The 11,787-nt window shown below is 41.7% G+C and overlaps 1 protein-coding gene across 2 annotated transcripts in view; it reads right to left on the bottom strand.

Annotated features, from left to right (window-relative positions):
* Positions 1 to 358: 358 nt before the first annotated feature.
* The window catches only part of LOC124619900 (odorant receptor coreceptor-like), a 79,648-nt gene continuing 68,219 nt past the window's right edge, over positions 359 to 11,787 (bottom strand). For both annotated transcript variants that reach the window (XM_047146534.1, XM_047146535.1), the window contains exons 7-8: positions 8,323 to 8,478; positions 359 to 648 (exon numbers count right to left, since the gene is read on the bottom strand). In XM_047146534.1, coding sequence (XP_047002490.1) covers positions 601 to 648; positions 8,323 to 8,478 — 204 coding nt within the window. In that variant the 3' untranslated portion in view covers positions 359 to 600. The remainder of the gene's footprint in view (positions 649 to 8,322; positions 8,479 to 11,787) is intronic.

The following is an 11,787-nucleotide window of genomic DNA, read 5'->3' as shown; positions in this document are numbered from 1 at the left end:
AGAGAGAGAGAGAGAGAGAGAGAGAGAGATGCTAATCCACATATACGAAGGAGCTGTGTGTTTCCCATGAGAAAAGTCGTAATAGATATTTGAAGCAATTTGTAGAAATAAAGGTGCTTAGAATATTGCACAGGAAAAATATGTTATGCTAGATAAAATTTTATTTATCACACACGTGCAGTTAGTGCCTTCAGATTTGATGCAGCGTTACTAGTTTAACAATAAATTTTTAAGTTCCAGTTTGCATATAACTTATAAATCACTTTTTATCTTGCATCTTGTTAATGTCGAACAGATCTTGCAGCATTCTGTAGTACAAATAACATTTTACTCCTATCGCTACAATACAGGTGTAATTATGTCTTAGGTTACTTGTAATTCATATCTAAAATATACTGCATCAAAATGCTGCTCTTGTACATCGAAAAATATGAGGTATAATCTTTTATTAGTGTTAGATTGCAGACTACCTCTAAGAAAAAGACCCAGTCAAGTGTGATATAAATACTAGCATTTGTATTTTACTTAGTAGTTTACGTGGGTGAAGCTTGAAATAAACAGCGGCATGAAGGCAAAACAAAAACAGCGCCAAGTTCATCTTTAGAAGTTAATCATCATGTTGAAGATCGTATACGATGTGTTCAAAATCTGAAAAAAAGATAAACAAATTTTATAATGTGAAAGGTTCCAATGGTTCAAATGGCTCTGAGCACTACGGGACTTAACATCTGAGGTCATCAGTCCCCTAGAACTCAGAACTACTTAAACCTAACTAACCTAAGGACATCACATACATCCATGCCCGAGGCAGGATTCGAACCTGCGACCGTAGCAGTCGTGCGGCTCCAGACAGAAGCGCCTAGAACCGTTTCCACCGTGGCCGGCACCGGCAATGTGAAAGGTAAAATTGAGGAAATATCTGAAGCAGTGCTACAAGTTTCAAATTTTTAGGTACTGGTCTAATAATAATACGGACAGGCATATATAAACTACAAACATCTGCTGAAATACCAGAAAAAATATGCCTGACGATTCTTAGGATAGACACCCCGTATGTATAGTGCAGGAACTACATACAGATTTTCTATTAAAACTGACTGTGACGGAAAAATGCTGTGCTGTGTTACGATATGATGAGAAAATGTATGTATTTACTTCATCCCATAGACCCTCCCCCTTTTATTACCGATCCAGTTCTGTGAGTTTCAACTTTCGTGGTCTCTGTAGTGCAGCGGCAGAGTTATCTTATTAAAAAATTGTGGTAAACATTACCATAATTTATGAGGTAAGACATTTTGACATTACAGTGTGTGGCCAGGCCTTGGTCGAATTTCTGTAATTTAATGACGTCATGGCATATTCTGCAAAAACGTGAAATCTTAATATAATTTATGACATCATACATATTAACATCACACTAAGTTATTGGACACTTCTTAATTTCTATAAATTAATGACATCATGGCACATTCTACAAAATGGAGGGAAATATTAAAACAATTTATGATGTGAAACACTTTGATATTACAGTTTGTGATAGGGACATTGCTGAATTAGTATAAATAAATGACATCCTGACATTTTCTGCAATCACTCTAAAGCGTAACCACCTCCCATTCATATTTCCAGTTTTTGATCGATTTTCTCCCACTTTCCAAGATTGAAAACCAAATACTCCCACAAATACAGGACTGACAATTACCACACTGTGACATTTAAAGAAATTATATACATGTCCCATTTAAACACATTCCACAAACCGTTAGTTAACAACAGATATACTCCTACCATGCATTTTCTGCTAGCACTCGAAAGTATGAACACACCCCTCCATTGCTATATATAACTCATTCAGTTTTGTCGGTGTTCTCTCAGTATTCCAAACACACACATAAGTGCGAGACTGAATAATTAACTCCGTGTGACATTGAACCAAATACAGCGATATCCTACGTAAAACAAACAGCACACTGCATTAAATAGGTACCAGGTCTAAAAGGAACGCTCTCCGGGATTATCAGCATGTTAGAAACAATGAAATCACTATAAGACTACTTTGGAGATATACAACGCTACACGATTATAGTAGACTTGTAAATCATGGAATAAAAATCTGAGTACTCGCTAAATTTACAGTGTAAACAGTTAGCATCTCCACCGCTATTAGACAGGAATAGTCTTGGAGATGAACTTTATTCAGAATTTAAAAAAAAAGAAAAAGAAAACCTTCCGAACCCGAGGTTGGAGCCCCAATGATACCGAGTGGCTACTGTGTCATCCTCAGCCCTTAGGCATCACTGGATGGGGATACGGAGGGCATGTTGGCAGCACACCACTCTGCCGCATGTTGTCAGTTTTCGTGACCAGTGTCGCTAACTCACAATCAAACAGCTCCTCAATTGGCCTCGCAAGGGCTGAGTGCACTCCGCTTGCCGACAGCACGCGGCAGACCCAGACTGTTACCCATCCAAGTGCTAGCCAAGCCCAGCAGCGCTTGACTTCGGTGATCTGACGGGAACCGATGTTACCGCTGTGGCGGCGCTGTTCGCGTACTTTATTTAAGGTAAACCAAAAATGTAATGCGATGTTATATTTATAATCGTACCCATGGTCAGGGATGACTCTGGAAATTGCCAGCTCAGTATCTAATGCCCTTTCCGCTGCCCAAGGGGAAGTACTGGGGCAGTTGTTGTGGTGATAACCGTTAACGTCGGTGTTGCCGATTTCCTCGACCAGCCTCTACCTATTGTAATGGCGATAGAGTGTGCATGGCACGGACGGTAAATCCCAAATCATTTGGCTGTCTCAGAGGTGGACGTTATGTATCGTAAGGGGACGAATTAATGATGGTTGGTGGTTAGTGGACTAGAGAGCGCATGAAATGCCATTATCCTTCTCTCTTTCTCTCTCCCTCTCTCTCCTCTCTGTGTACATCCAGAAAATTGTGCTTCCCTGATTAAAAGGTGATATGATATGTATATATGCAAGGTACAGAAGCCTCTGGCAGAGAGTGAGGGCAGCAATGGCGGCAGTGGACTCTGAGCTGGAAAGCTGCCGTGCCACACCTGATAGCAGATATGATGACACTTGTGTCTCTACAACACATTTTTGCTTGCTTTAAATGAAGTGCAGTTCCTCTACCGCTCCTAAATGTGTTGTGAATGTGAACCTTGAATTTTTATGTCATTATTTACATTGTTACTACATTCAAAAAAGTGTCGTATTTCTCTAAGAGGACGTTATAGAGAGATCATTGTTTTTTAACTCTCTAATAATGCAGGGGCATGTCCCTTGCAAACTTGATATACAGGGTGATTCAGAAAGAATACCACAACTTTAGGAATTTAAAACTGTGCAACGACAAAAGGCAGAGCTAAGCACTATCTGTCGGCGAATTAAGGGAGCTATAAAGTTTCATTTAGTTGTACATTTGTTCGCTTGAGGCGCTGTAGACTAGGCGTCAGCGTCAGTTGATGCTAAGATGGCGACCGCTCAGCAGAAAGCTTTTTGTGTTATTGAGTACGGCAGAAGTGAATCGACGACAGTTGTTCAGCGTGCATTTCGAACGAAGTATGGTGTTAAACCTCCTGATAGGTGGTGTATTAAACGTTGGTATGAACAGTTTACAGAGAATGGGTGTTTGTGCAAAGGGAAAAGTTCTGGACGGCCGAGAACGAGTGATGAAAATGTAGCACGCATCCAGCAAGCATTTGTTCGCAGCCCAGGAAAATCGACTCGCAGAGCTATTCAATTACAATTACAATTCATATTTCAGCAGGATGGAGCGCCACCACATTGGCACTTATCTATCCGTAACTAGCTGAACGTCAACTACCCGAGGCGATGGATCGGCCGCCAGGCAGCCCGTGACAGAGCACTTCATCACTGGCCTCCAAGAAGCCCTGATCTTACCCCCTGCGATTTTTTCTTATGGGGGTATGTTAAGGATATGGTGTTTCGGCCACCTCTCCCAGCCACCATTGGTGATTTGAAACGAGAAATAACAGCAGCTATCCAAACTGTTACGCCTGATATGCTACACAGAGTGTGGAACGAGTTGGAGTATCGGATTGATCTTGCTCGAGTGTCTGGAGGGGGCCATATTGGACATCTCTGAACTTGTTTTTGAGTGAAAAAAACCTTTTTAAATACGCTTTGTAGTGATGTATAACAGAAGGTTATATTATGTTTCTTTCATTAAATACACATTTTTAAAGTAGTGGTATTCTTTTTGAATCACCCTGTATATATTTGTTGCAGTGTACTATTTATGTAACGTGGGATATCGCTGTACTCCATTAAATATCACATTGTGCTAATTGCCCACTCTTGTATTTGTTTGTGTGTCATTGGAATACTGAGAGAAACTCAGCAAAATTGTAATGGCCGTTAAAAGCAATGATGGGGTGTATTCATGCGCACAAGTGCTTGCAGACGGTGCGTAACAGGAGTACATTTGTTGTTAAATAATGCTTTGCAGAAACTGGTTATCGATTTGTTTGGTTATCATATTACTGTAATTATTCAGTCCCATGTTTACACGTGTCTGTGGTAAACGCTCTTCCAAAAGTGGGAGAAGTGGGAGAATATCAAAAAATAGTTCAAATGGCTCGGAGGACTATGGGACTTAACTTCTGAGGTCATCAGTCGCCTAGAACTTAGAACTACTTAAACCTAACTAACCTAAGGATTCGAACCTACGACCGTAGAGGTCGTGCGGTTCCAGACTGTAGCACCTAGAACCGCTCGGCGACTCCGGCCGGTGGGAGAATATCAGTCAAAAGTTGTAGATAGGCGTGTTCAGGCTCTAGAGTGCTGACAGAAAACAAGCTGATATCATTAATTTATAGTAAATCAGCGGCGCCCCAGTCACACACTGTAATCTGAAAGTCACATATGACATCGTGTTATTATTTTCTACGATTTTTCAGATTATGCCTTGAAATCATTAATTTATATTAATTCAGCAGTGGCCTATTCACACATTGCAATGATAAAGCGTCTTATGACATTAAGTCAATATTTCCGACCATTGTGAAGAATACGAAATGGTGTCATGAAATTATAGAGATTCAGCTGTGTCTCTATCACACACTGTATTGTCAAAGAATCTTTCCTCATAAATTAATATTTCCTACCGCTTTTGCAGAATATGCTATGACGTTATTAAATTACTGGTACTCAGCCAAGCAACAGGTACACGCTAATCACATTATTGTAATATTCACCTCAATTTTGAAGTACGATGAATACAGCGTACTGACTTCAAATGATCAAATTCCCACACAAGTTGAATAGTAATAAAATGGCGAGGAGGGCTTCATCTAAGCTATGCTCTTCGTCTAGAGAGAGAAAGGGTAAGAGGTGGAGGGTGGAATCTTCTTAAATAATTATCTTAACCAAAATTGGCACACTCTATGCATGACATCCATTTTCCCGCTATTTTTGTATCACGCAGTTGACAGAGAGATGTGGGTGGTGGTAGGAGAGGGGAGGACAAATAACATGCATCACGTTAAAACCTCACCTTGAATATACCACGTGCAATGGCCCAAGAAGCATGGGAGGGGTATTATGTTACATTCTGACACTGAGTCTACCAGGCATAACCACTCCAGAGGTGACGGTGAGGGTATCAGGCTACACCGTGACCTGGAGTATGGCACTGAAAACCTACCCGTGAGAAGAGTGACGCAGTGAAGAACGGGATAGAAAACTGATGCTGTGGTAAGAGGACCATCTGTCTGGTCTTAGCTAGTGTAAGTGTATCGGACAGAGACTCGATGTCCGTTTCAGAAAGGAAGCAAGACTTAAGGAAAATGAAGATATGTTCATAGGATCTGTTGATCTAGAAAATGCTTTTGACAATCTGAAACGGTGTAAAATGGTCGAAATTTTCAGAATAAATAGGGAAATACGGGTAATATACAATACGCGCAAAAAACAACGAGGGTCGAACAGCGATCAACACAATTTAAAGAATTATATTTTTGACGTAATTTTTGATTTGCTTACCGGTCTAGGCACGAAGTACCATCATCAGGCTACTATATGTTCAAAAAATGCCAGTAAATAGTTAGAACAAAATGCAAGAGAATTTTACGAAACCTGTTTCCTCTGTGAGGGCGCGGATGGTACAGACTGGAAACTTAAAACGTGTAGTTGGCCCCTTACCGCCGGAAAGGAGACCTCACGCTCTCTTCCCAAGTGCGTGTGTCCCATATTAAAAGTCAATGCTGAGCTCTTGAAATCATTTTAAATCAGTGATTTAAAGATTTATTTTGAGATGATACGGGCCCTTGCACAATGATGTTTTAAATGCACTTGACTACCTGTTGTAAGTTGCAGATGCACAAAGTAGCTATGGACGGAAGTAGCTATGGACGGAAGTGGTCTTATCACTTACAGATGTGCAGGACCGCCAGGTGCTGAATATAGTAACTGCATGAAAATGCCGCAACATGATAACGTTCGCAGCAAGGCATGTTTGTATGAATTAGTGTCGTGGTCCTTTGTGGCCTCTTAATATCAAAACTCATCGATGTAGCTTTTCGCAGTTGCCAGTTACCGATGCGCAGTGGTTATCACGACCGTGGCTGGTGGATGAAGCACGACCCAGCGTGGAGAAGTGTGATGCAACATTGCTGAGAGCGCCTGCATACACATGGACACAGCGTGGATGAACTGACTTTAACAGAGTGATGGATACTCACACTGTGACGCTACTCCATCTGAATGCTCGGAGCTTTTCAATAAACGTAATTTAGGGTTTTTAATGTACAACACCATACTTTTGACGACATTTAAATGATTAAAGGATTCATGCTCAGATCGATTTTTATTCTAATATAAACTGTATACAAACGGTCTGAGGGTAAACATGGGTTTTAATGTTTTATTGCAGTGGGCACTATTTTATACTTTGTTTCGTTACTTAATTTGTTAATTTCATATGTTATGTTATTTAATGTATTAGTAATCTTTCACGTTGTGACTTTCTGTAAGAAGTAAAAAATTTAGCTATGTGCATAGGAGGCTCACTTATCATTGCTGCCCCCAACCTGGGTTATTTTGAGGTTGCACTCTGTACCATACCTTACGATCATACAGAGAAAACAAATTTTGTAAATTTTCTCACATTATTTTTCTACGTTTCTAGGTACTGGACTTATTTAATCATAGGATGGGTTGAGGATGGTGCTATGTACCGAAACCGAGTAGGCAAAGTACACAAATTTCAACGAAAGACTGAAACGCATAATTTTTCTAAAGGGAGCACTAAGAACGGAAGGCCAAGAACGAAGTGCTCGGATTAGAAACTGTTAAGACACGGACGCCGTCTTTCGACACTTCTGTTCAGTCTATAAATGGAAGACGCAATACCGGAAATAAAAGAAAAAAATCATATCAGCCATAAGATTTGCTGACGACATTGCTTTCATCAGTGAAAGTGATGAATAATGATATGGACTGTTCAATGCAAAGGTCAGTGTAGTGTGTGCAGACTATGGACTGAGTGTAAACCGAAGAGAGACTAAAGTAGTGATGAGTAGCAGAGATGACATTAGCGATTAATTTAACATAAAAGTTGGTGACCACGAAGTACATGAAGAGAATGAATTATGCTAATTCGGAAGCAAAATAACACAAGACGAACGAAACAAGGAGGTCGTAAGAATCAGACTCTCACAAGCAAATAGGGTATTCCTTGCTACTGGTATTGATTATTGACCTTAATCTGAGGAAGAAATTTTTGAGAATGTACGTGTGGAATCATGGAACATGGGAAAACCTGATAAGAAGAGAATCTAATCGTCTGAGGTGTCGTACAGTAGAAGTAATCATGTTACGTGGAATGATAAGGAACGAGAAGGTTTTTCGCATAATCGGCGAAGTCAGTAACATGCGGCAAACACTAACAATAAGAAGGAACAGGACAACAACGCATATCAGGGAACAACTTCCGTGGCACTAGATGTGAAGGGTAAAAACTGTAAACGAAGACAGATTGGAAAACTTTGGAGAAGAAATTGGGGACGTAAGGTGCAACTGTCACTCTGACTGGTGGCTAAAAATATCCCCAGAATGCAGCAATTTAGTAGCCTTCAGAGGCTGTCGAAACATCTGTTGTTAAATTGCTTTAGTCTTGTATAATGTCTTAGTCGAACACCCAAAAGGATTTTGCTGAAAGTAACATCGGTTGTGGAAAATTTGTAGATCTATGAACCTCAGAGTATCCGGATGCACACATAGAGTTTACCTTTTAGATGAGCTGATTACCAATTAACTTTAATTTTAAGCAATATGCACAGGTGTACGTACCTGAAGGAAAAGGTTCCTGGAGAGAGTGAATACCTTCCCAATCTGTAGCTTAAGAGGGCGTGACACCTGTAGCATGAAGATGCGCAGGGTGCTGCAGAAACGCTTGTCCGCCTCTGACCAGCCACAACTGAAGGCAGACTCCAGAAGCCGCTCGCTCTGAAACACAAATGCCGCCACCGCGTTCTCTGTACAGTAAGGCGAAACTTGTGTCACAATTAAAAATGGCGTTTTTGCCATATCAGAACTAATAAATTAATTATAAGTATTGCACTGACGGAAAAAAATCGCGACACCGAAAAATAATTAACATGGAGTAATGACATTTCAGGAATACATCTATCTTCCGGATTTCCGGAGTATTTCCGGATTTCCGGAAGGCTTTTGACACTGTACCACACAAGCGGCTCACAGTGAAATTGCGTCCTTGTGGAATATCGTCTCAGTTATGTGACTGGATTTGCGATTTCCTGTCAGAGAGGTCACAGTTCGTAATAATTGACGGGACGTCATCGAGTAAAACAGAAGTGACTTCAGGCGTTCCTAAGGTAGTGTTATAGGCCCTTTGCAGTTCCTTATCTATATAAACGATTTGGGAGACAATCTATGCAACCGCGTTCGGTTGTTTGAAGATGACGCTGTCGTTTATCGACTAACAAAGTCATCAGAAGATCAAGACAAACTGCAAAACGATTTAGAAAAAAAATCTGAATGGTGCGAAAATGGCAGTTGACCACAAATAATGAAAAGTGTGAGTTCACCCACATGAGTGCTAAAAGGATTTCGTTAAACTTCGGTTACACGATAAATCAGTTTAATCTAAAAGCCGTAAATTCAGATGTTAAGATTTGTGTGAAGTCCTAAGGGACAAAACTGCTGAGGTCATCGGTCGCTAGACTTACACACTGCTTAAACTAACTTAACGCTAAGGTCAAAACTCACACCCATGCCCCAGGGAGGACTTGAACCTCCTGTGGGAGGGGCCGCACGATTAGTAATATGGCGCCTCTAACCGCGCGGCCGTAAATTCAACTAAATACCTAGGTATTACAATTGCGAACAACTTAAATTGGAAATAACACACAGAAAATGTTGTGGGGAAAGCTAACCAAAGGCTGCGTTTTATTGGCAGGACACTTAGAAGATGTAACAGACCTACTAAGGAGACTGCCTACACTAAGCTTGTCCGTCCTCTTTTAGAATACTGCTCCGCGGTGTGGGATCCTTACCAGATAGGACTGACGGAGTACATCGAAAAAGTTCAAATAAAGGCAGCACGTTTTGTACTATCGCGGAATAAGGGAGAGAGTGTCACAGAAATGATACAGGATTTGGGCTGGAAATCATTCGTTCCGACCGAATCTTCTCACGAAATTCCAATCACCAACTGTCTCCTCCGAATGCGAAAATATTTTGTTGACACCGACCTATATAGGGAGAAACGATCACCACGATAAAATAAGAGAAATTAGAGCTCGTATGGAAAGATATAGGTGTTTATTCTTTCCACGTGCTATACGTGATTGCAATAATAGGGGCCCGCATCTCGTGGTCGTGCGGTAGCGTTCTCGCTTCCCACGCCCGGGTTCCCGGGTTCGATTCCCGGCGGGGTCAGGGATTTTCTCTGCCTCGTGATGGCTGGGTGTTGTGTGCTGTCCTTAGGTTAGTTAGGTTTAAGTAGTTCTAAGTTCTAGGGGACTGATGACCATAGATGTTAAGTCCCATAGTGCTCAGAGCCATTTTTGAATAATAGGGATTTGAGAAGGTGGTTCGATAATCCCACTGCCAGGCACTTAAATGTGATTTGCAGAGTATCCATGTAGATGTATATGTAGATATAGGTAACATAATTAAGTTATTAACAGTGCAGCATCACAGGGTAAGGTAAGTGCGAGATAAGCCATTGCACATAAGACATGATGGTACATTAATAAACAGTGAAACGTCCAGAATATTGAATGAAAACATGCAAACGTGCATACGTTGTGTTGTACGGACGCAGCTTATCAGTTCGTCAAATGGAGTTCCATGCCAGTTTCACTTATTCGGTCAATACAAGGACAGTTAATGCTGTTTGTGGATGATGCTGGAACTGTCATCCGACGATGTCCCATACGTGCTCGATTAGAGACGGTTCCGAGGCAACATGTCGTCACTCTGTAGAGCATGTTGGGCTACAGCAGCGGTATGTGGGTGAGCGTTTATTTTGTTGGAAAACACCCTCTGGAATGCTGATAATAACCGTCAGCACAAGAGGTCGAATCATGAAACTGACATACAGATTTGCAGTCAGCGTGCACAGGATCACCACGAGAGAGTTCCTGCTGTCATACGAAATCGCACCCCAGACCGTAACTCCAGGTGTAAGTCCAGAACGTCTAGCATACAGAAAGTGTGTTGTAATTCGATCTTTTTTTGACACAGGATTTGCGCTTACTCAAATTCATGAGCGCTTATGCCTAGACAGTGTGGATACAGCCACGAGTGAGGGGCAGGTTGGACAACTGTGTTGTCACATTACAAGTGTCCGTGCAAATGTGCAAGATGAAGAACGAAGCGGGAGGCCCAATATCCAGACTAATGCAATCGGGCAAATGGTAATTATAAAACTGCGATGTAATGGATTTACACTACTGGTCATTAAAATTGCTACACAAAGAAGAAATGCAGATGATAAACGGGTATTCATTGGACAAATATATTATACTAGAAATGACATGTGGTTACATTTTCACGCAATTTGGGTGCATAGATCCTGAGAAATCAGTACCCAGAACAACCACCTTTGGGCGTAATAAAGGCCTTGATACGCCTGGGCATTGAGTCAAACAGAGCTTGGATGGCGTGTACAGGTAGAGCTGCCCATGCAGCTTCAACACGATACCGCAGTTCATCAAAAGTAGTGTCTGGCGCATTGTGACGAGCCAGTTGCTCGGCCACCATTGACCAGACGTTTTCAGTTGGTGAGAGATCTGGAGAATGTGCTGGCCAGGGCAGCAGTCGAACATTTTCTGTCTCAGGTAGGGCCGTACAGGATTTGCAACATGCGGTCGTGCATTACCCTGCTGAAATGTAGAGTTTCGCAGGGATCGAATGACGGGTAGAGTGACGGGTCGTATCACACCTGAAACGTAACGTCCACTCTTCAAAGTGCCGCCAATGCGAAAAATAGGTGACCGAGACGTGTAACCAATCGCACCCCATACCATCACGCCGGGTGATACGCCAGTATGGCGATGACGAGTACACTCTTCCATTGTGCGTTCACCGCGATGTCGCCAAACACGGATGCGACATCATGATGCTGTAAACAAAATCTGGATTCATCCGAAAATATGACGTTTTGCCATTCGTGCACCCAGGTTCGTCGTTGAGTACACCATCGCAGGCGCTCCTGTCTGTGATGCAGCATCAAGGGTAACCGCAGCCATGGTCTCCGAGCTGATAGTCCATACTACTGCAAACGTC

Source organism: Schistocerca americana, chromosome 6 (assembly GCF_021461395.2).
Source record: "Schistocerca americana isolate TAMUIC-IGC-003095 chromosome 6, iqSchAmer2.1, whole genome shotgun sequence".
Lineage (NCBI taxonomy): Eukaryota > Metazoa > Arthropoda > Insecta > Orthoptera > Acrididae > Schistocerca > Schistocerca americana.
Note: the sequence above shows the minus strand (reverse complement) of the source record. Positions and strands in the feature narration are given on the sequence as shown.